Source organism: Triticum urartu, chromosome 5 (assembly GCF_003073215.2).
Source record: "Triticum urartu cultivar G1812 chromosome 5, Tu2.1, whole genome shotgun sequence".
Classification (NCBI taxonomy): domain Eukaryota; kingdom Viridiplantae; phylum Streptophyta; class Magnoliopsida; order Poales; family Poaceae; genus Triticum; species Triticum urartu.
The window spans coordinates 335,482,079-335,508,477 of NC_053026.1; the positions used below are offsets into that span (position 1 = coordinate 335,482,079).

The 26,399-nt window shown below is 42.1% G+C and overlaps 1 protein-coding gene across 1 annotated transcript; it reads right to left on the minus strand.

Moving 5' to 3' along the window:
- On the minus strand, nt 1-23,364 carry LOC125508891 (auxin transport protein BIG-like). Its single transcript, XM_048673687.1, has 14 exons — nt 22,981-23,364; nt 19,098-19,204; nt 18,699-18,864; nt 12,548-18,597; nt 11,793-12,407; nt 11,511-11,691; nt 9,589-9,823; nt 4,943-9,481; nt 4,654-4,876; nt 4,144-4,542; nt 3,488-3,631; nt 2,329-3,354; nt 1,593-2,096; nt 1-972 (listed from the first exon to the last, which is right to left on the minus strand). Exons 1-14 carry the CDS (start codon nt 23,195-23,197, stop codon nt 166-168), a joined length of 15,213 nt encoding a protein of 5,070 aa, XP_048529644.1. The 5' UTR covers nt 23,198-23,364; the 3' UTR covers nt 1-165.
- Between the last annotated feature and the right edge of the window lie 3,035 nt (nt 23,365-26,399).

Genomic DNA, 26,399 nt, shown 5'->3' on the forward strand with positions numbered 1-26,399 from the left:
TTGAGAATGAAGGCCGGCAATGCCACGACATAATATTATACAAGTTCAACCAGCTGATCTCCAAGTGCTAGACTGTTTACACACATAAGCTGCCTATCTCATCATACAAAACAAAAAGGGTCGTGCCTTATATCAACACAAACAGTGGAGTGGAGTTCTGGCCGCTCAGCTCCTCCCAGCCTGTATGGCAGCCCGGACAAAATCATCACATTTCGTGTACCCGCTGGAGAACACGTCTGGCAGCGCCCCCATGACGTCGAAGGCCTCCTGCAAATCTTCAGACGAGGTCATGTCGTCGAGCCATGAGAGCAGGTCCTTTGATAGTCCCACCATCTCCTTCATGTTGCTCAGCCTTTCTTTCATCGTGGATTCCCACTTGCTGCTTGCTTCGTCTTTCTGGCTTGACTTGCTAGTCCCAGATGATTTGCCCTTCTTGAAGAATTGCTGCAGCTGCTCGACCAACCCAGTGTACACCAGCATCGACTGGACAATGGCAAAGAGCCTCTTGCCGTCGTCGTTTGGATCAGCGGACGAACCTTCGTCTGACCGGGCCGCGGAGGAAGTCGACTCGGCGGAAAGCTTGAGGGCGGATCGCCCATGCTTGTGTTGCATGTAAGCATGGTAGATGCCCCTCTGCAGGAAAGCGGGGCGGTGCTGTGTCCAGCTCTCGTAAGACTCAGACAGCAGAGAGTTGACCATCATAAACTGCACAGTTTCCTCCGGAGACCCTGGACTACCCCGAGCTCCAGGGGGAGAAGCTGAAACCCGACTGGGAGATTCTGAAGTTGAGAGAGAACTGGACAGGTAAGTAGAGATGGCCTTGGCCATCGAATGGCGTTGCTGGTTGGCACTTCCATCTACAAGATGAGAAGCCATCTGGATCATGAAAGGAAGAAACAGTGAATTGCTCTCCTTCCCCCCACCCTTGCAGTCGGTGCTGAAAGAAGCGCCTGTGGCAAACCTGGCCAGCATCTAGTAAAAACAACACAACAATTATCTGCAATTAGTCGTTTGTAAGATGTGAAAGAACAGAAAATCTATCCATGGAAATGTTAACAACAATTCAGTGAATTGCTAGGCCAAATTTTACGTTCCCTGAAGTCCCAAACCCAGTGTTTGCCTCTCCCCTTAGGTAACAATAGGGGAGACTAACTAGACAAGAATAATATTCACCAGATTTTCCATCCTTACAATAGCCATGTGGCCATGGATTTCAGTGTCATATTGCCATCAGATCACAAAATTACACGCTGTACAGGGTGTTTGGCAAAATAAAAAACAAAGAGTGTAGATTACACTAGATGTTTCAACTTTTCATTCAAGTAAAATAAACCAACATTTGTTAAAGAATATTTTCTCTTCAGTTTGGAATTGTTTTTGGAGTTCATCACCTATTCCATTTGTAGATGGTTTTCATTACTTGGTTTTGTTGACTCTGCACAGAATTTTGTAACCTTGCTGCTTTTTGTTAATATAACCAGTAGGGCTCTACCCAACTGTTATCGTACAAAAGAAATGGTGATAGTGCAAACCCTTAGATTCATTTCTTATATTGTTTTAAAAAGGAGATCAAGATAGCAACAGCCACGTACCAGAACAATGTCGTATGTCAACAACCGGAGACGACTTCCATCTGCCCGTCCTTGAGAATTCAGTTGGTCCCAATACTGATCGACACATCGGTTGTACTGCCCATGTGGAACAGATGGCCCCCTCAGCGGAAAGATACAATTACACAATGTCTCGTTGTTTCTCAGGGTAGCCCCATCCCATTCCTTTTTAGGAGTCTTCAGTGCAGCATCAGCTCGTTTGGCTTCCTGATGACATTGGTAGTGTATGATGTTGAAGTGGCTAACAGTAGTGAATACACAATCCCCACGGCCACTGCCAGAACTTGTTGCACCCAGGTTCACCCGTTTACTGAAAGCATAGACTCCTAACATGTCTGTTGGTCTTAAAGTATACCCTTCTCTACAGACCATACAGGCCAGCCCTTCTTCCTCTTCTTCCACATCATCAAAACCTTCGATTATAGGCTGAGAGACAACGATACGTCTACCTCCATCCGAACCAAATTCTTGCCGCATTCCTAGCCCCTAGAGAGAAAGAAAGCAGCAAAATATGTTACTTTGTGGTGCAAATGTAGACATTGAGATCAAACAACAAAGCATAAACTACACAAATAAAAACAAGGAATAATCAATAGCCTATAATTTCAGTTCAAGATTCAACATGATTTTGCGCATTTGCAGAATAATCTTTGAAAAACAGGGTTAAAACAATCGGTTGAAACATAACAGCTGATGAAACTATATCTGTAGCGGTTACCTTAAGTAGTATTTCTCTTTTCTGGAGAGCACGGCGTCGCATCTCATCCCTCGTAGCATGCCGCAGTTCTTGAATCTTCCCCCACAGGAAGCCATCGCCATTATTTTCTTTGTTCGCTAGGGTGTCCAAAAGATTTTCTGCTCGTGCACCAATTTCGTTTTCACCAGGCACCCCTTCTAAAGCATGGAGAAGTGGTAAAATGCCTTCTTCATCGACACACTTCTGTGTAGGCAAATGACCCTTTGCAAGCCCTTTCAGCATTGATAGGATGAATGGAATAGATGGCAGCTTTAATCCAGCTGCCCATTCTGCACTAGTTCTAGAGCTAGCCAGCCCTGCAGAAGCAAATCTTTCCTTCAGATGCCCTAAAGCAGCTTTTGTAATGCCCTTCTCTAGAATGATCTCCTTCAGCCTCTCACCACATGAACTCGTCTTGAGTGATTCCGACACTCGAACAAAGTTTTCAACAGCAGATCTCTGCATTGATGCCTTTTGGCTTAAATTGTCATCTTTTTTATTCTCTTCATGCTGCTTCTGCAACCGGTCAAACTCACTCCAGTCCCTAAGGTAGGGCTCAAAATGTTCGACCAGAACTTCCATAGCTGCTGGCTCTCCATAGGTCAGGTAAGGCAAGATTCTGGCAACCATCTCCTCATTCCTTTGTTGCTTGTTTGATTTTTTGGTGCCTACAGGATGACATAACCTCTCCAAAAACATGAGAACAATTTTTTTGGCCTGCTCACACGCACCAGTCTCCTCAACACTAGTTGTAAATACACTTTGCGAGATACTTATGTCACTCTCATTAGCTTCCAATGTAAGGCTTTCTACAATTAATAGAATACCCTCGGCTGGTTCCATTGCATCTACTGAGAACGCGCGCCTGGCTGTCTCAAGTAGCAAACCAAGGGCACCCAGACGTAGTAAGGCACATCTATTTTCACGGATTTTGCAACAATACTTGAGAAGGTTAAGAACTGAAGCCAACTCCTCCTGGTTAGATCTTAACTCGTCATCACGTAGGCTCTGGCAAAAAGAAAACTGGGATTCAATAAAAATAACAGAACTGAAGCATAACAGTTGAATAAATGTAAACTTTTTCAACTTCATGACACTGCACTTGAGGGACAAGAAAACCAAAAGTATTGACACAACATACCTGAATCATGCTTAATATAATTTCCAGACCTCCACATTCCCTAACAGCACCTGATATGGCAAATTCAATTTCAGGATCTTGTGATTCCTCCCTTTCTTCTTCTAGCTCTTTAATCATGGGCTCAGTTGCTTCACCATCTAAACCCTGATCAGGGAAAAAAAATCGACACAACAGCGAATGATGTGAATAAATCTGGATGTATATTAATCCAAGAGGAGGCAGAAAATCAAACCATGCACAATCCTTAACTAGTTTCAGACCAAATAGACTATCCTCAAATTACTGAATTACTCAATACATGTACAGCAATATGATTTACCAATAAAAGGTAAAAGCTATGATGGAACACTAGGCATGTATATAATTGTAATGTGCACACAATACGGTTCAAAGGTTTCGCGCTTCACAGTTTTTAAAAGAGAGATTTGGTGCTTCACAGAGGACACGATTAAACATTTTCCATAGTAATGAAAATGCTCTTGGCTCGACATAGCCTCAATGCAGGGGTAAAGGTTAACGCAAACTTGTATATGGCCAAGGAGCAGCGCATGGAAACAAGCATCAAGATATCAAAAAACTGCTACAACTAGCAAGGTGCTACATACGCGGTAAAGAATTTAAGGCAACAAAAAATAAGTTAAACCCTCGTAATGTACCTGTAGTCTGTAGGTTACCGTCATTGGTGGGCAATCTCTGACAGATGACATAGCAGAGAGTGTACTGGCACTCGACAAAGAATGCTGAGTTTGGCCGTGGTGCTTTCTCCACACTTGCTCATAGACCTGGGAGATGCTAAGATCAAGTGAAATTATATTCCCAGCAACCAGTAATTCCATACCATAGTCATCCTCTATAAGTCCAATCAAATCAAGTTGCCGACATATTTTGTTTTTCACATCTCTCATTAGTGGGCCAATCTCCACACTGGAGTATGGACTCTTTGTCATGGAACCCCTGATGAACTCTTCTTGAGTATGTGACTTGTTTAAAATCAAAAGGTAAACAGGCTCTGGTTTCACTGGGCAAATCAAATCACAGAGTTGCTCCAAAATAAACTGCAAAAGAGCATGATCACAATTAAGTTGCATTTTATTATGAGTGTTGATAGGAACAGGAAAAGAAGTTAAGCACAATATCCAAACAAAAATAAATGTGTGTGCTTGTACCAGAGATGTCCGTCTCTTTTTCTCCTTCACATGCTTCTGCAATCCAGAGATGCAAGCACGAATAAATTGGCGTTTGTTTGCAGTACTCTCTATAAGTAAACTATCAAGAAGGTCTTTCAAAAGCCGATTGCAGTCATTGATTAACTTCGTCTTCTGCACAACTAGCCCACGAATAACCAAGAAGGCCTCAAGCACCTCAGACAGTAACTTGTCACTCATAAATCTGCAACATGGAGGAAATGTAAATACAAGATGGTGGGATTCCAAATGAGAATATATTGAGATTTACCTTGCTCTAATATTGGGAATTTCGAGAAATTTATTCAGGAGCTCCACAAGTTTATGAAGAATGAATCCTTGTGAGATGTCAATGCTAAGGCTTCTCTCCTGCGATTCAACATTGTACACTTCTTTTGTTATCAGGGAACACAGTGTGGCTAAGCAACCACGAACAGTTAAGAACAGACGTGAAGCCTCTGAATCAATCATTGTCCCCAGTAACTCAAAGTACTCTGCTGCACTCTCACCAGCTGACAGTGTCCGAGGAAGTAAAGACATGAGCAAGTTCAGTAACTGAAACTGTCTGGAAGAGTTTGACGGGCATAGCAAGCTTATAAGAGTGCATATCTCAGATCTTATCGACTGAGAACAGGAACTTAAAATCAAGTCTGAAACCCAGGAGCCCAAGGCAAATTTTGAGAAATCGCTTTTAGATGACTTCCGACATGCACGACGCTTCCATCTGAGTCCATATTTCAGAACAAGGTAATCTGATTTCTGCGAATCATGACGTGCTTTCTGTACTCCTTTCACTGCCTGTGATACTTTGTATTGCCTCCTCACAAAATCCAGATATGACGCACCACTCTCCCATTCTGAATAGCTCAGCAGTGGCATATCCTGACCTCTTCGACTACCATCAGGACTTTTTCCAGATATATCAGACTGAACCTTGGAAGAGGATACATTAGTTGCCAAGTGACCTGTGGTATCATCATTCTTCGATTGCAACATCAAGCCAGATTTTCCCGCACCTGACTCCTTGTCCCCAGCATCAGATTTTGGAGGTGTGCAAGCCTGAGAAATTATTCTCAGACAAGGAAGAATAATATGCTCTGAAATTGCAGGGTGCTTTGCTCCAACTTTAATAGAAGAGAACAAAAGCTGAAAGGCAACACGTAACCTCGCTTCCCAAAACTCATCTACAAGGGCACATGTCTCTGAAAGTAGCTGTAACTCTTCTCGTGTTGATTGTGCAATATCCATGGAGCGATGGTGCTCAAGACAATACATTACCTTCTTCTGAATCAACTTGTCCAGTTCCTGGACTGCATCTGCATCACCTTCAGAGAATGAAGATAGCACAGCCCTGGCAAGAGTGCGTGAAGTTCTAGGGCCTTGATGAATGTTGTTTTCAAATAACTCAGATAAAATGCCAGTGCTGACAAGTTGCTTCCTGCAGTTTGTGTGTTTGGATAGCACTTGTAATAGCTCTAGGCATTGCGTAACAAACGTAGTACTACATCCATAGCAACTACTTGGAGACCTTGGTATTGAAAAGGCTGGCAATGCATTGGCATCATTAGAACTTTTCTGGTGCAGATATGCCATTAGAACACGGCGCAGTCCTTGTAGCGTCTGAACACTTTTGCTGACTGAGTCGAAAGCTGCTTTGCATTTTTCACCATACAGAACACCAAGAAGTGCAATCTTGCGATTTACCTTGCAAGTGGGACCAGGCAAGGACACCATCATCTGCTGGACAGCATCTTTCTGTTGTGAATCTATCTCCTGTTCACCTATGCTGGATACAAGTTTGATGAGAGGCTTCTTAAATCCCATCAGTTGCTGGTATCGCCTATGAGCGTTTTCTGACTCTGACTCAATTGCTGCCAATCCTTTTCTCATATCATCATCGTTTTCCATGTTATCAAACGAGAAGCTTGGTTTTGCCATGAAATGGAATTCAAAACGGCCATATTTACTATATCCACACTCGTTGCAGAGAAAAGAGTCAAGGTTTTCATAGTTAATATTTCTACATTGCCTGCACTGATATGCATTTTCATGGCAGTTGCTACAGATTCCATGCTTATCAGTGACAGACCTGCTGCACCGTGGGCACTGCAATGACTCGAGTGAAGAAGCTTGGAGATTTTCATAAAATGAATCGAGCTCAATCATGAAATTGCATGCTGTTATTGGAATGGGGAATTCAACCTTCAATTCAGTCTGATTAAAAGTAAGATGGCAGCTTTTGGCCCGTTTCCACAAAGACCAATTATTCTTCAGCTCAGACAAATCTGTTACAGGCCTGTTGTTGTAATACAGGTTCAGCACTTTCACTGACTTGGACTTACGTGCATCATAAACATTCATGGTCACTGACTGTATAGTAAAGCTTCCAGTACATTTTACTATTATCCTGTTGTCAGTAAATTTGGTCTCAGACTTGAGGCTTTCAAGCTTCATTCTTGAATACGGAACATCTGGACAGCTACAGGTCACACAAGGCTCACTCTCCAAATAATAGCCATCAAACTCCACTAAGCAACTCAGCGTATTGTATATACGGGAATTTGGATGGTTTGCTAACAGCTCATTCTGCGAATGGAGGGTGTCAAAAATGCAGCTTATTACATCAGATGTTAAACACTTATTCAGAAGTTCAGCTTCATTCTGCTTTGCACTAGAGTCATTTGCTTTTCCTAGTAAACAGGTCATGAGGTCAGTGTACTCAATGATGTTCTGGCCATACATGGGAAGATATTGCACCTTCTGCAGTAGAACTTTCAACATTGTTTCCTTAAACAGGTTCTTTGCATGGTACCATAGTCCAAATAAAACACATTTGGCCTCATGGCGGACACTTCCTGAGTTCCATTCTAGCAAGAATGTGTCAACAAAACGCTTCAACACATCCCCTTCCTTGTCATTGAACCCTTCCACAGCCTGATCCATGTCCATGCATGATTTCTCCGAAGTGCCTTCCGAAGCATCATCACCTTTCCGCTTCTTCTTTGAATCTGAAGATTGTGAACCAGTTCTTGTAGAACCTCCAAGATCCCCACTTTCTGTTTTTTGTACAGTTTGATTGACATCTTTCCCTGAGTGGAAGGCCAAATTCAGGAGCTTGAGAGTCTGAATAATACACTCTTCACTGAAATAATAAATGTTGTCCATCAGAAAAGGAAGAAGATCCATGTGCTTCAAGCAGAACTTCTGCCAATTTCTGGGCCTTGCTGAAGCCACATCACAAAGAGTAGACAAACATTTTATAAGCTTAACACTTCTCTCATATGGCACAGGATTTCGAAAACCTCCAGACTTGTTAATGATTTTATGAAGTTTCTTGACTTCATGGGAATATTGCCACGAATCCCTAACACTGTAATAGTGAGTCTTGCTGCCACACAAATGAAGGAATAGCCTCCTTGCGTATCTACGAACAAATGTAGTATGTGGGTTGCTAATATAACTGCAGAGAACATCCTGGTACCCGTCCAACTTGAGATCCTTAGCGTTGGGAACCTTGTAGCTTCTATCCTTTTCAGCCGATTTCTCCTTCTCCGGCCGAACCATGCTATATACTAGCCGGAAAGTATTCTCCAACAACAATTTGTTGTAGTCCATGAATAGATCAGTCGGATGAGATTTGGCATATGAATCAGAAAAAAAGGGAGAGAAGTTTCCAGCTGGTAGCTCTCTCCGCACTGTCAATAGGGATCCACATCCTGAACCAGAACCACCTTCTCCATTTGTGGATGATGACTTGAAAATATGAACAAGCTGTTGCAGTATGTCCATTAAATAATTCAGAAATGATTGTTGCCTGAGGGCAGAGCAAGCACGAATTAACTGAGAAGCAAATTCATTTTTATCCTTGTCATCACTGGAGGACGAGGGGCCTGTCGTTGACACTGGAACCTGAACATGACCTTTCTCCGTCAAATCAGAGCTTCCACCAGACTTCGAATGAGAGCCATCACTCCCAGGCTGATGCCAGTTACGGAACATGAGTGTGAAAAACATGAAAATAAGGATAGATACTTCTCCAAAAGAACATCGTGTTTTGGCAGGAAATGGTTTACTTATATTGATTTCATCCATGAGCCACTTGACAAATTTTTCCAAATCAAAATATTCTGGCTTTGAGCTATCCATGAAAGGTCCACCAACTGCAGATGAAAGTCTATAGAACAACTGCATTATAGGTATGGCTTGAGTGCCAGCTGTGGTCCCCATCCAGCCTCTGAGCTCTTCAATTAGACAACTGAGTAGTAGGGAGTTAACGGCACGTTTGGATGCAGAAATTGAAACCGTCCTTTGGTCTGTCATGGACCCAGGGAAATCTGCAGATCCACTTGCATCCAGTACATGAATTGGTGACTGTGAGGTCTGGACACTTCTATCAGCAGCAGGAGGAACACTGGTATCTGCTAGCTCATCAATAGAGAAATGAATATCACTGCCCTCACCTCCAAATGTATCAAGTTCAATTGTTACTGCTGACATAGGATGATCTTTTGAATGCGGTGCAGGTAGACGATCTGCATCAAGTATCTCATAGCATGTTTCACACAAGTCAAAGTCTGGACATATGTTGCAGTGCCACCTTTGCCTAAGTATTGGAACTGTGGAACAACCATCACAACAGTACTGCACTGACGATGTGGCAGGATCTTCTTCAATCATAACCTGGGCATTTCCACTAGCGGGATTCATAGCAGAAGCACTTGCTTTTGCATGATTATCAGAGCCGTCATCATTAGCTATCATTGTCTGCTTTGGGAAAGGAACTTGTAGAAATCGTGATGAAATAGCCAAACTGAAAATAAGAAACAAAATTTAAGCTATCGGGAAGACTACAAGAGCTGATAGCAATAAAACAAAAACTGGGAAATGTCAATGGACATGCAAATACAGAAAGATCACCTGCTAGAAGTCTGAACAGCCTCGTATGGAGCAAATAGTAGCTTCTTCAATAGAGCAACTGCAGGTGCCACTGAAACACCAGACTTTTCATTTGTATGCAGAGACAAGCATTCAGCATAGCTATAAATAAATTCCACACAAGGTATAACAAGATTATTTATCATTTGAGTATCTGGCCTGTCTAAATCCAAAATGTCCCAGAAAACTTGCATTAGACCGTCAACTAATTCTGTACCTGCAGAAGGCAAAGATAAGCTATTAATCTCCACAATGTATAAAATATGCCAAATTTACAGGCCATAGTTTAATTAAAATATGATTCACATTCCTAATACCAGGCTGTCACTTTTAATCAAAGACAACATCAGCAACAGTTACTACCAAAACATCATTGCAATTACACATAATTCAAACGGCATGTCTACTCATATTATCGATAAGAATATTCTTCCGTGACATTTAGCAGAGCACGTCTTATTCTTAGAACAGAAGTGAAGAAGGTAGAAGAATCAACACAAAGAAAGATGTGTTGTCGCATTAGAAAAGTGCCTTTCATATTATTTAGTGCATCCTGCACCAGATGAACAGCAACCTCGCTTTACGTTAACTGGCAGCCAATAGGTTAATTAGCAAAAGAACCAAGGGCATTGCCTTGGCTGTTTAAGTACTATCATTTGAACATGTATAACTAACCAATAAAAAATAGCTAATATCTTTTAGAACTGCCCCCCCCCCTGGTTGGTAAATACTCCATAACCAACTTGAGTATGCGGTCCACACCACAACACAGCAGAAGCGAACTGGCCCTTCCTTCACATACATAGTGTCTGAGTCTAAATTGCCAACTTCATGCCATAAGAATGTTTATGTAACGTACCTAAGTATAACAACCATAAGAACATAGTAGTTACAGGAATATCTTTCTGGTTTAGGAACAAATCCTGGAACCCACCGGGAGTAACCAGCCAGTCTCCCAACTGTAAGAGAGATTTTCCTTTCATGTTTTCACAAATTATGTTGTTTCAGCTGGATCATATGAGCGCCAATGGGAACAAAAAGGTTATTGCTGCAATGACCAATGATGGACCTCATCATGGCCAAGGCTGGCCACTGGAGGATTAGCCCTGGTGTGTGTTGTATATGTTAATTGAATTTACGTCCCCTTGGCTTGTTGCCTCGAGGGGGTGATCTCATATTATGAATGTGATTTTCACCTTGATGACAAGATGTGCAAAGCTTTTGCATGCTCTTTAAAGAAACAATCCATCAAAATGGCATCAATTTTTGTTAACCAAGTTACCTATTTAAACCCCAGTAATCACAGGGATCTCCAATTTGTTGCCATCAACTTTTGGAACACTAAAATTTACTTTTACTTTTTTTTAATCACAAGGATCTCCGATTTATTGCCATCAACTTTTGGAACACTACAGATCACTTTTACTTTCTTTTAAACACGACAGATCACTTCTACTAGCATCAAAAGTAACCAAGTATTTTATGCATCAGGCTTTTAAAGAGAAACACTTTAGCATCACAATCACAACAATACAACAAAGTGGCTATTTGAGAATGTTAACATACAATAGGTAAGAATTTTAGAATTTGTTGCATAACCTAATCCCAACAGTAGGAATGACGTGTTTTTTTGGTGCAGCCTTGTACAACTTTGGATCTAAGTTTATTGATATACACTAGCAAATTATAAGTATCATATTACCAAAATAACCTTTTGTGACAAGTATGGCAATGCCAATTTTCATGTGTTATATTGATCCTTATAAGTAATAAATGGTTCACGCACTGGAATGGATAAGGAAAATAAACTTCTTTTTTTCACTAGTTGGGGCCATAAGAATTCACAAACATCAGACACGGAAGGAGTCCTCTGTATTAATTAAGTGCAGAGTAAGAATCCCTACCATGATTCTCAAGAAAAGATGCGAAGTTTAATTTCCTGTGCAAAGCAACTTTGGAGACTGTATGGATCTGGGCAATAAATTCTTTTATCACCCAGCTAGATGCAGCTCCTCCAACTCCTATTCTTGAAGTAATTGCTGGAAGTGACTTTATCACTCCCAAAAGGCGCATAGTGTCCTTAACCTGTGCAAAAATTAAGAATAAAATCAAAAGAGTGACAGCAGAGTAAGAGGGAACGAAAGCCCGTAATATTAGGATTTTGCATAAAGATAATCAAAACTTACATGATAGTACACTTCCTTCTTTGGGAATACAGCCTGAAGGACACGGCATGCAGCAGAATGCAGCAGAGGCTCCCTGTCGCTTTGAAATATGGTTTCCAACAAAGCTCTGCATTTTAGATTATCAAGTTCCATGTCTGCATCAACCGTGTCAGTGCAGCAGCTTGTTTGGCAAAGCAGATAGATCCGTGAGAGGATCCTGAGAGCATCTGCCAAAATCTGCTCCTGCATAGGAGCAGTTGGCATCGTTTGGGGTCTCTTTCCAGATTTCCCACCGGCAGTATTACCCATGACATGGGCTTCCATATCAAGTACAGCATCCATTTTCTCTTTCCACCCAAACTCATCTTTAGCTCGACCATAAACTTCAATAGAATCTACCCTAGGCATAGATGAACCATCGAATGTTCGGCCAACTGTAATTGTGAATTCTTCATCAGCCAGAAGTGATTCTGCAGTAGTAAATGGAATATCATACCATGATCGCATGCCTTCATCAAGCTTAACAACTCTGTGAAACATTGTGATTTCAGACGGGATATTGCTAGCCGATGTGTTACCCACATGGATTCGACAACCAACCATTACAAGATCAGGATTCAGATTTGAAATAGATACCTACAGCCAAATAATAGAATGCAGATAAGTAACTGAAACGTCTGTTACAGGGTAGCAGAAAAATATAAGCAGTTGGGCAATAGCATGGGTGAAAAATTCACAGTAGTCACCACTTGGATTAACAGGTCAGTAATTCCTACCTTGAAGCCAGCAGATGTCAGGCTCTCTAAATACCCATCATCTGAGGTCAGTCTCTGCTTGATGCTTTCAGAATCACCACTTTTGGTTGTATCACTACTAAATTTGACATCAGACGTGATGCAAGTTGTCTTCTCAAAAAAGTCAAGAGGAAATTCTGGTTTGGTGCCAGCATAAGCTCTACTGGTGAGGATACTGCTGCCTAACTTCTTTGTTTGTTCTGCAGTAAGGCTCACTGAACTATCACCTCCACTAGGTGTATGCGAGTAAATATGAAGGCTTCCATCATCATATAAAAGAAGACAATGTGTTTTATCTTTGGATAAAGGCTTATATGCCGCAACACCCACCACTGGAGAATTTGAACCAGTACCATATCGCATGTTTTGTGCACACAGCTCATGAGGACCCAAAGACACAGCAAGAGGAGAATTTGATTTAAATTTTGATAGACAGGTAAGAGTTCCACTGCCAGCTATAAGCTCTCTCCAACGGTAAAGCCCAGCTGGTTTGGATTTACCATCTTGATCTTCTTCGCATACATATGATAGCTCAGTAACTGATGAAGAATCAGCATCTAAGCGCCCCATGAAAGTAGTGCCATCTTGATGAGACACGAATATAAGCCTGTAGGTTGATGAGAAGTACAATGATAATCCCTTGTGCATAGATACTGCATCTTTAACCAAGACTGTGTCAGTCAATGTTTTGGCACCAACATCGCCTGCCAATACAATATTGAGCCTATACAGAAGACCCCCTTCAGAAAGAACAAGTAGCACCAATTTGCCCATTGAAGAGGGAACAAGGGTAGCATCAACAATAACATCATCAGCCACAGTAAAATAATGCAATGGGCTGATGTTATCCTGCGAGAGATCATATATTTTCACAAACATGTTTGTTACCACCATGAGCTGTACCTGAGAACCTGAAACCCATTCCACACGACGAATGTAAGCTCCTTGCAGAGCAAGTTCTATGGCAAGGCGATCGGTTACTTCACCACGACTATTTAGTGTCAGTACTTGGCAATCCCCATATCCAGCAACAGCAAGGTAATGATCCTGTAATGGATTGAAGATCAGATGAACAATTTCAAAGCGGACAATGTTTCTGGAGAGTGGCTTCACATTTGTTTTGTCCGCTGTAATAGGGGCTGCAGTAGGCTGTCCAATGATTTGTCCCACATCAAATATAGCTACTTTATCCCCTTCTCCAACAGCAAGCTTGCCTCGACTGCTGGCAGTCAGCAATGATTTAGTAAGAGAACCATTAGCAAGATGTGACTTGAGTTCCCTTGAATTCGGATAATCAGCCTTTATCTTCAGATCCAGTGATCCGCTTTTGAAAGCTTTCTTTAGTTGGAATACATCAGAAGCTTGTGACACCAGCATATCACCTCCTAACAAGACTTTCCTATCTTTCAAAAGATTCAACTCTCTCTGGCTGAGTATTGTTGGAAGCAACTTCTTGCATAGTTCAAGCATTCGAACTTCAATAGCAAGATTTTTCAGAAATACAGGGAGCCCATCACTAAAGCCTTTTGGCACAGATAACTTGAGGGAAGTATCAGCATCAGTTGAAATGTCATCTTCAAAATCAGAGCCACTATCTGCGACCTGTTCCAGATCATCGTGATAAGGCAACAATGGCTGGAAGCTGCAATCGGCAGGTGCTGGTGCAGTGGATGTTCCAGTAAATTTCCGAGGTTTCAAGCACTGGCAGTTGCTTCCTCTCACACCACCAGCGCCACAATCACAGAAGAAACGGCTTGAGCGGGAATAAACAACACGGTGACCCCGATGGCACACCTTGGCACATACAGAACAGCAACCTTTGGAAACAGTCAAATCACATGTATAGCAGAAGTACCAATGCTGTTCCATAAAATTACTACCACTGGATGTAAATGTGCACACTTTGGATGCTAGTGCCCTTTCACTGTTTCCATCCTCTTCATCATCTCTATCCATGCTCCCCAATTCCCCATCAGATGTTCCATCATCTTCATCTTCCTCACCAGAACTAGCATCACAATCAACAGCAGAATTACTTTCTTGATTGGTGCGAAGAACTAGGTTCTCTGGATTCTTCAACTGCTTTGGTATGAGAGATCCTGAACCACAATCGTTGCCAGAATTTTTAGATGAAAGCCTCTTAAGGGCAGTCCTATTTAATCCAGCCTCGCCAAACACTGACTCCACAAAAGTAAACAGAAACTTCAAAGTATGAAGCAAACCCTCATTACCAACCATCGTCTCCATCAGCATCAGTGTCTTATCAAATAGCTGTTTGAAATGTGATTCCTCACTCGACAGCTGGACAAGAAAATGGAAATACGCTTTGGCAGTTTGGAGATCACATGACAAAAATGCTCTATCAAGTAACAGTAGCATTGCACCAAAGAGATGATGTTGAAGTTCTTTGGCCAATGTCTCAGACGAAGGGCAGATAAGACGCATAAGAAAATCCACTGATGATTCTCTTAGGGTTGTTGAACCCACTGTAGTACCACTCTCACTTTCAGGTTTCAAAGGATGACCCAAAATTCTAAATTCTAACCAAGATGAAAATGAGGACACCTCCAATCCAACAAATTTATTTTGCAACTCCACCTTAAGGGCGGGACAAATGCCAGCACCTAAAATATCCGTGAACAAGTGAAGGATTTTTAAATTAACCTGCTCAGACTGGCATCTGTCCAACATATCAATAAAGACTGATATTTCAGCATGCTCGGGAGCAAAGAGACTGCTTGCTCCTTCAGGCGCACCTTCTGCATCACCAAGGAAGAATTTAAATACATCTGTTTTTGAACGAATGTCCTCCACTAGATCAATAATGGTAGAAACCAGAATTTCTTCTGCCCCATGGTCGATGCTTTCCTTTGAGTTGATGTCAGCCAGGAACCCTTCTAACTGCTTCAGGGTAAACAGGTCAATGTATCCAGCTAGATCATCCCTGTAGTTGATTAGACTCATAAATATAGAATCACACTGTCCATAAATGGATTTGAATATTCGATCAGATCTAACAGTCATCACCATTCCAAGTAGTTTGGAAATAACACTCACATCAACTTGATCTCTGTCTCCTGGTTGCATGATCTTTATGTATCCATCAAAGGTGTGTATGATGTCATGTATTACGAGAATGCAAGAAAGGAGAGCACTGTTGCTAGAAGCGTAATCTGATGGAAATCCATGTAACAGGCACTTCAAGGGAAAACAATTTTTCTGTACTTCACCTAGCTTTGTAGCAACTCCATCTATCCTTGATGGAAGATCACATATACGTTCCAGCACTGCCATGTCAGAACCAATTTTATCAAAAAGGAGATGATGCTTGGATTTGTCAAAGGCAGAATGCTTAAGCAGCAAAGAAGGATAACAATGATCCTTAGAAGGCCTTTCTCTATCAACAAGTGAGAGATATGCTTCCCTGAAAGTACGAAGATAGGTCTCCAAAAGAGATGATAAAATATTTAAACAATGTCCACTATTTTCACTTATGTATGTCACCAAACTCTTTCCAAGAACAGATTGCTCTCCATAAAAAACCACCTGCTTTCCATATGAGTCCACATCAGTTTTTTCACTTGCTTGGTTCCTCCAAACACCAATATTGATGAGAGAGAGAATAAAAGAAAGCCATGCTCCTTTCCTGGAAAAATCCCAAGTTTCCAGCATGCTTGAAGCATTGAGAATCTCAGAATTCAACAACTGCAGGAATCCAAATACTACAGACGGCAGGTTGGCACCCACAAGAGACGAAGCATCATCACTTACACTGAGAGCAAATGTGAGGAAGAAATTGACATTTACAAAATCAGGTTTGGACAGATCAACATTCTGAAGGAGGGTATCATTGCCATGATAACCTATATCAGCAAGAGTGCTCCAGCAAATCAGAAATACATATCTTTCAACGATGAGATCATCAGCCAGTTCGGGTTTCATATCCCTCCAACTACCAAGTATTTCTGAAATGGTTGCACTTAAATCAGCCAAGTTCAAGCCTAAAGCTCCAACAGCGGACTTATCAAAATAGAACTCAGCATGAGCAGGAGTCACATCAATCAATTGCGAGAACAGACTACTAGCTGTAGCATACTCCTTGACAGTGTCCATGAGTAAACCCTCCACAATAGCAGTTGCAAAGGATGGCAAGCAATCATTCATGGAACGTGGCTGCTCTTCCTTCACTTGGATATCCCGCATCCTGGATCTTAATCTCATAAACAACCATGTTGGGCGTGTCTGCGGATATAACAGAATATGTCGCAGCACGAGCAGAAGTCTTGAAAGGACTAAAGCCCATCTTGTGAGTCCAGGTGCATTTTTCCCAGGTGGATAATGTTTCATTTTTTCTAAGGAAGAAAGCACAATGCTAACCAAATCAGACTTTTCTGACCCAGTGGTTGAATGAAACGCCACCAACAGAATTTCCAGATGAAAGGCACAAGGCAGAGTTTCACAGAACTCATTAAAATTCAATGAGCTGGATGACTTGTCATCTGCCTTCTCCAAAAGATAACCAACATATTGAACAAAAACTTTTCTTCCCAGAATATATGCCGAGTTTGTCCCAGAGATAATTGCACGGGCAACTAGAGCAAGTGTATAGTTGTTATAAGTGTACTTCCCGTTCTCAACATTAAACACTTTCTCCACAAGGTCTTCTCTTAAAGAAGCAGGACACTCATCAGAAGCAAGGAACATTTGTAGAAATTCAAAACAGGCCATGTTGATGTGCAGTAGGCTAGTCTCCATATGGTGAGATGATGTGTTTTCAGCACTGCTTTCGTCAGGAAGACAAGCTTGGCACTTAAGTATTGACATAAATTGTTCCAAATGATCTGTATGAAACTTCCCGCAAGCATCCATATATGTAGCATTGCACCATTCAGGAGAGAAGATGCATGTTTTCATAAAGCATATCAAATCAGCAGCTAGCTGAATAGGCCCATGCTGGCTGCTTGATGAAACACTCCCAAGAGAAGTCGGCTGTTCAACACTATCAGCTACTCCAGTAGAGCGGGCTTCAGCAAAGAGATTCCCAAATAGTGCGTCTTCCTCGTGACTGGCCACAGACTCCACCTCTGACACACCGGCTTGTTTAGTGCAACTTATCTGCGGCTTCTCAAGTGCAGTCATTGATTTTACTCCTTCTTCATGGAGGAAAAAGATGAGATGCACCAAATCATCCAACCATTGCTCTTCTGAAGGGAAGATAAACTTCAGATACTCCTCACATGTGTATTTCTTCAGCAATGGCACCACCACAGAACGAGCTCGACAAGACAAACCATCAATCTCAGAATTGCATGAAGAATCTAGAACATTTTTGCAAGATTCGTCCCTGTCAACACGACTTGTCCATCTTTTGGTGCTTTCAAGAAGCTTTAGCACATATTGCACGGTATGAGGAGAGTAAGCTAATGGGGGTACTAAGCAAGAACCAGATTTTTCATATCTCCATGTCTTTGTACTAAATATGCCCAGAAGGGAAGCAAGTATGCATACTTGTACAGTACAACAAATATCACTATTGCAGAAGACAATTTGAATCAGCTGTAGGAATTCTTCAAGTATTTGCAGCAACATAATTCCGACACCATCTCCAGAAAATACTCTGTCATGGTTAGAGAACTTGAACTTCAGCCCAAACAAGACCGGCAGACTATTAGCACACCTTGCTACTGAGCATAACATCATGGTATCAGAAACGTCACAGGGGAATTCCATTGCGAGACCATGGGCTAACTTCAAGATTCTTTGGGTAAAAGACAATCTCATGTTAAAATTGATATCTTCTATAACTTCCAAAGCTGGAGATTGACATAGCTTCTGAATCAATGTTAGAAGGCGGGGTATGCAGTGTAGATGCACAACTGCAAAATGTTGTGCTATTGACACCATGGCACTAGGAGATGCAGCATGCAGTGATTCAGAGGTCTCTGGAATAGCATAATTTTGCTGTAAACACTCTGGTGATAAGGTCAAACGAAACCGTTGCAGATCATCTCCACTATTTGAGCAGTTGAAGCCTGATAATCAATCGTCAAGAATATACAAACATCAGCAAATGAAGCATCAAAAGCGTATAGAACCTTGAACCGCATTTTCACAGACAAGATCTGAAACTCACCTTTTAAATAGCAGAAATATTTGTCCTGTGGGCTCACGCGCTCAGATTCGACTGGGACAGATGACCACTGCTCGATAACGTCGTGTATATTGCTGGGCTCCAACGAGTAAACCTTGCTAGGAGACCCGCTAAGCAGCACAGATTCCATGAAAAAGGCAACTTCATTCTGAAAAGATGTGAAACATAATGAACACAAATGGTTGCTACTGAGAATGCGCGATAACACAATCCAAGAAAGTGCAAGTTAAGGGAACTCTGCACATTTGACAAAATACTGAATCAACTCTGCACAATACAAAATGCTGCCACCATCTCACAATAATAAGATCACAGCAAGGTGAACTTTGTGTGGCCAGAATAAACATCCCCTTCAATTAAAATCAAGACGAAAGAACTTACCAGTAAGCCAAAGTCATCACATGCATATGATGATTTTTCGAGATATAGGAGACAAAACTCCAAGGACCTCTCCGCAATCTCCACAACTGTTGACTCCACTTGCTCCACTGATAACAAGATTAGAAAGAAAACAAAGTGAGAAGCAGATCAAATATTTGCTAGACAAAGTGAGAAGCCGATCAAATATTTGCTAGACAAAGTGAGAAGCCGATCAAATATTTAAGCAAAATCAGAGGGAATGGTAAAAAGGAGGAATAACATTGGAGAAAGAAAATGCATTAATCAAAATCAGGTAAATGAAAAGCAACATTCGATTACAACAGTGCATGAACTGCAAGACACATTAGTACAACCACAATCATATTTACTCCCTAATCCCTACTGGCATCAGAAATAAGTTGAAGCCACACTAAGATCTGCTAAACCGGCGCCTTACAACCTAGGGATGAAAATGGAGTGGAAAGTTTCCGTTTTTCCGGAGCAAAAATGGAAACGGAGAGGAAATATGAAAACGGAAATGAAAATTTGTAAAACGGAAATGGATATGGTATTTTTTTTATGCAGAAACAGAAACAAAAACGGAATGGTGTTTTCCGGTGGAACACACGTGGAAACGGAACTTTCTGTTTCTGTTAATATGGAATTTCCGTTTCTATTATAGGCCCATGGCTGCTTTGTAGCCCAACTGCCAAACAACACACAATGACACAATGAGTAGAATGAACAAACTGTATCATTTGAGTACCAACTTTTACTACCACACACATGCTCAACTAGACCCTATACGGAATTGTCATGTACTACTACAATACTACCCTATGTTAACAACACAACCATATTATTTTGTAGCCATGTTAACAATTCCATCAATTTGTTTGTTTTTTGTTTGTATTTCTCCATGATTCAAGGGGGTTTTGTTTCCGTGTCCGCTCTGTATTCGCTCCGTGTTTGTTTCCGGTAGTATCTGTTTCTGTATTCGCTTCCTGGGTTTCTGTATCCGTTTCGCCTTCTGCAAAAAAATATGAAAACAAATATGGTAGCACCCAGTTCCGTCCGTTTCCGCGCCGTTTTCATCCGTATTACAACCTAGTCGGAGTAAAAGTAAATTCCAAATACAATACAAGTAAAGAAACAATAATTGCAAAGTAACATCAGAAGCAGCAGCATACTCCTAACTTACAAGAGCACTCACAACTTACTGGACAGCATCAAATTCATAAGGCAGGCACCAAGATGCTCAAAAGGGTAATGAAATGTATCAAAGCAGAATCCATCCATATGAGAGAAATAAGTATATAATACACACCTATCTCTTTAAGTACAACAGTAAACTCCACAAACAAAGAACAAAACAATATACTCCCTCTGTAAAGAAATATAAGAGCGTCTAGATCACTAAAGTAGTGATATAAACGCTCTTATATTTGTTTACAGAGGGAGTAGTAAACAAGGTACTATGAAACATCAAATCAGCAACAAGCTGGTCCAGAACCAAAGAAGAGTCTAAAAAGGTGCATCAAAAGCAAGTAAATTAAGATCTACAGGGATGTCTTCACATTTCATAAGTTTTCAGATGAGATGGATGAATGAATAGGAAGTCCAGTATGACTGAAATTGTTATTCCCTCCATCCGTTTTTAGAGGGTCTAATTTTCAAATCTCCCATACCAAGGCAAAAGCATGGAAGTTGGGAGTAATTTCAGGGAGTAGATTTTGGCCAACAGGATCACAACAAATAGCTGGCTAGCCGACGTTAAACTCTCGCATGCATAACTCATTAATGCATTAATCCTCTCGCCTCCTCACTGGATGCGGTTGCTAAGAGTTAACGTGGCTGCTAACAATTGGTTGATGCATGCAGAAAATTGATGGGAGAGGCCACACACAACACGCGAGAGAACTTTATTAATGGCTACATGCATGGGACAGCTAATTAGGACGAGTAATTATGGGAAAACGAAATTTGGGGTTATGCCCTGTATAAAGGGATGGAGGGAGTAGCAAATATTTGCACATTTGTGGAAGCCTCAGCATATCAAAAAACATGAAACCTGGTATTGGAAGTAGTGTTCACAGACGTAACAACAAGACAATTACAACTGTTAACCAAGACTAACCTAATTTGCTAATTTAGGCTTAGTAGAACTAAAACTGAGTACAGGAGGTGCGGTTTCAGTACAACTAGGCATGAGGAGGTTAGCCTTGGCGGGCAGGTGGTACCTCAGAAAGACACCTTTCGATATTTGGGGTAAATGTTGCAGAAGGATGGTGATATCAATGAATATGTGAGCCATCGAATCAAAGCTGGATGGATGAAGTGGCACCAAGCTTCTGGCGACCTCTATGACAAGAGAGTGCCACAAAAGCTAAAAGGCAGGTTCTATAGGATAGCGATTCGACATGCGATGTTGTATGGCACTGAATGTTGGCCAACTAAAAGGCGACATGTCCAGCAGTTCGGTGTAGCAGAGATGCACATGTTGAGATGGATATGTGGCCACACAAGAAAGGATCGGGTTTGGAATGAGGATCATACGTGAGAGAGTTGGGGCAGCACCGATCGAAGAAAAGCCTGTCCAACATCGTCTGAGATGATTTGGACATATACATCGCAGGCCTCCAGAAGCGGCAGTGCACAGCGGACAGTTAAAGCATGTTAATAACCAAACCTGACATGGGAGGAGTCCATTAAGAGAGATCTGAAGGATTGGAACACCACCAAAGAACTAGCCATGGACAGGGGTGCATGGAAGTTAGCTATCCACGTGCCAGAACCATGAGTTGGTTTCGAGATCTTATGGGTTTCAAACTCTAGCCTAACCCAACTTGTTTGGGACTAAAAGGCTTTGTTGCTGTTGCTGTTGTTGTTGTTTAGGAAACAGACATTCAGGCTTTACACCACAAGTTACTAGACGCAGATGATTCTTGCATAAGCTTGCAAATCTTTGGCCAAATACAGATACCTTGCTTGAAAAATAAACGGGACCCAAAAATAGCAAAACATAAGTTTCTACCAAATCAGTGAACAGTCACTATCTAGCCTATTTGCGCTGCCCTGCCAAATGTCAACCATCCTATCAGTCAATCAGAATCAGTTTGCTCTAAGAAGCACCTTTACCCGCCAAGCGCCTGAGCAATGCAAATAAGAAAAGCAGATCCGATACTACATCACTAGGCTATGAGGTCAGAATACGAGCCTGGCGCATGCATGCATCTGCGATTAGCTCATATATGAATCAGTTCATGGGAACTCATATATGAATCAATTCATGGTAGCCCACAGATATAAGCATCCATGACCTCACAGCACAAATAGTACTACCCAAGCTAAAACAAAAACATAAACCCAGACAAGCGTGGAATCCTCTCATGACACAGAAACAAGGTAATTGAAACAGAACAAGGCGAGTGAGGCTCGATGCATGAAACAGGAAGTGTGATGCAAGCAACAAGGCAGAAAAATCAGACTCGTACCCTACGATCGTGCAAAAAGGAAAAGGCAAAACAGCAAACTACCGCTGGAAAGTTTCCCAGCTGTGTAAAGCGACGAAACATGGAAGCTCTAGATCGATCAGCAGGAGAAAACCCGCTATGATTTGAGCAGACCAGTCCAAAGCGTGGCCCCAAGTCATCCAACCATTTTGCTCTAACGAGGCGAATCCTGCTCCCGAAAAGGGATTAAACAAGCGGAGGTTCGTAATTCGCAAGCCAATGCAGTCTGGGAGCAGCTGCAGCGCATCTCGCACCCGCGAAGCTCACCACTGCGAGATCGCACAGCCTACTGAGCAAATCCAAAACCCTCGACAGTAGCAAAGTAGGTAGCCGCCTCGGAGAAGGCCGAAACGCTAGCCGCCCAAGGGTTTCGGGGGATCGGGGTAGCTCACCGGAGGAGGAGAGGACGGTGGAGACGACGGCGCGGGCGGCAGCGAGGACGGCGCCGGCGCGGGCGGGCTCGGGCGGCGGGCCGGCGGCGAGGGCCCCCGCGAGCGCCTCGAGGCCCGCGCGGGCCGCGCTGGTGCGGAGGCGGCGGGCCGGCGGGTCCCGGTCGCCGGCGGCGGCGGGGCGCAGGAGGTCGAGGAGCGCCGAGATCTCCGCCGCCATCTCTGAGGGATCTCCGATCGGCGGCGGAGCCCTAGAGAGACGAGCTGGCGCAGGGTCGGATCGATCGCCCGGAGACGGCCAGGGTTTTTGCACTGCGTGTGTGTGCTCTAGAGAGAGAAAGGGAGGGGGGAGAAAGGGGGGAGATGGGGAGGAAGAAGACGACGCGATGGGCCGAGTGGCTTTCTCTTCTTTATTTTACACGGGTGGGGTTGGGGTTTTGGTTCGATTTCTTCATGAGTAAGGAGGGGCTGGATTCGTTTCATTAGACTCTGCTTAGCTGTGTGGTTAGTGGCCGCTCCTGGTTAAGTCGGTTCACGGTGATATTTTTATGGAGCTTTTTTGTTGTATGACCCCTGCGGAAAGGATGATAATATTTCTGGAACGGATGGTATTTCTATATTGCCCTCGGTGTGTTGTGTTCATATCTCCTCCTATTTTGTTACTTTTTTTTTAGGAGATCTCTTATTTTTGTTACTGCTCCCTCCATTCCTGAATATAAGCCTTTTTTGAATTCCAGTAGATACGGAGTAAAATGAGTGAATGTTTACTCTAGAATGTGTCTATATACATCCGTATGTAGTCTGTACTAAAAACTCTAAAAGGTCTGATATTTAGAAACGGAGGAAGTAGATCGTTGATGACAAGCTTTGTAGCGTCCATCTATTTTTGCAAGAGAGTAATATGATTTTTCATATATCTGTGCATAAATAAAGTGTTGAATGATGTATATAGTTTTTTTGTTAAAATTTAGATGCTGCAAATAGTTGAAGAGCATTGCACTACTCATTCTAACATATTGTCCATCAACTGAATAGTATACAGTGCATAGCAACACTAACCTCGATCCCTCAATAAAAAGTAGCAACACCTTAGTATGCCATGCCATATAAAAATGTAGCAATATGTATAAACCTGGTGAAAAAAGTCATACAACTTTAATTTGCAAGCTATACATGAACTCTAGCATGTACACTGACCGAGCCTAGCTAACTAAGGAGTAATAAGTTGTGCGTAAGCATGGAATTACATAATTATCTGGCATTGTCTATTGTTCTGAATATGCATCAACTCTAGCATAAAGTATATGGACTGGCGCTAGGTAACTGAGGAATAATAAATTATGCGTAAGCATGGAGTCACATAACTATTTGGCATTGTGTAGTGTTCTGAAAGAACCACAAGAAAGATCTTGAATGCCTCGTCCAATCCATTTGTCAAATAAAAAGAGAGAAATGTGTATGAATACTTTTAAGCATTAAACACTAAAGATAAAAAAATTATAGCAGATTATAAACTAATGGTTCTATTCACAAAATAAAATAAAATAAAATAAAAAAGCTCAAAAGAAAAAACACAGATGATTCAAAACATGTAAAGTGTAGCATTGCTGGAAACACTAGACCAAAGACTACCTTTAAACTTGAGTTTACAACAAAGATTAAATATGATAATTAAAATGAAAACATAAGGTGGAAAATAACAAGTACGTACTTTGTTTATTGGTACCTGATTATAGATGTGGTCTCTATTATGATGGGCAAGACTTCCATGAAAGACAAAAAACACATCCAAGTACTAACATCTTGGATAATATAGGTCTAGTATTGACTGCTGGACAACATGAATCATTCCATGGTTGAGTGCATATATCAATAATCATCTTTCTCTTTTTTAGTAACATTCAGAAGTCCCCTCAATTGCATTTGCAAAAGATCACACCTTTCCTGATATGCTGAAGTCAATGTTGGAATTGGGAAGCTATGATGATATGGAATCAATACACTACTTGTTGGACCAGTGTAGCATGCAAGAAGCCCGGAAAAAAAGGCAGCATTGTTAGAACGTATATAAGCTAACTCAAACAATTTTAGGGATAGCCAATTGGAAATCCAAGTCAAATCACTCGCACTTACACATCTGCATATACCAATCTTTCGCCCCGAGAGTGTCATACCAGATAAGCTAAAAATGGAAATAAAACTAATCCTTGCTATGAAGCAAATCAACCAGAGGTATGGAAGGCACATGTGTTATTCTTGCACTTGTAACTAAACGTGACAAAAATGCATAACAAAAAATGAAGACCTTTTATATAAAAGAGTCAAAATTACCACCAAATATGAATGACAAAAAAGTAAAAGAGAAAAGGGTAAATCATACTTCAAGAACCCTCATGAATGCTACACATTAATTTATAGGGGTGATCCATGTGGTTTTGGGTCGGAAAGCACAGTAGGCAGGAGCACATTAATCTTGACCTTGAAGATGCTGATGTACACGATCCACTTTCTTCGAGACTGCATCTTCCTGGGCGGAGGAGCCATGACAGCCCCATCTCCTCCTTCCCCTCCTCGAACCCTAGTGCATCTCCCCCCGTCATCTGCACGAATTCAAATCAAGAACTACCACCGATGAAGGGGACACTTGAGAGGGTGCCAAGGTGGAGGAGGGAGTGGTTGACCTAGTGGTGTTGGCCAAGAAAGGGGGCTAGAGAGGAGCAGATGATAGTTGTCACCTGATCTGGATAGGATTCGTTGTTGTAGCGAATCCCCCTTTGACCATGGCGAATCCCCTCGAGCGGCGGATCCCCTCGCGCGCCTCGCCTCCCTCCCATGTTGGATCCCCTCGCACACCTCGCCTCCCTCCTGTGTTGGTTCCCCTCGCGCTCCTCACCTCCCTCCTGCGCCGGATCGATCCCCACCTGCGCATTGGCTAGATCGACGTAGACCGTCCGCGCCGTCGCATCCTCTTTGTATCGAGTGCCTCACCTAGATCCCTCGAGTGAACAATTTTTCTTATGAATGTAGCAAGCCAACACTAGAAGATTTGACATAAATGGGCCTGCATGGCATCCAAAAAAAGCCCAGTCAACCACATGTATTGAAAAAAGTCATGAGAATAGTGACCCATTTAGGACAGGTGGGCTAAGTTGCGGTAAACTAGAGCTGAAACAAATATCTGACAGACAAAATGATCTAAATGCGAAATTCGACGACCGGAATCACTCGTGGTTTGAGAGAGCTTGGTAGTGTATGCATATTTTTTCTTGGGTATCTTGGAAAAAATCTAAGTATCACACATACGCATTATTGTCTTATGGTGATGAAGCACAATGGACATTTTATCCTCAAGAGAGGGGTTGCATGCATATACCAACATGTCCAACGTCTCAATAAAAGGATTCAAAACAAAATCTCACATG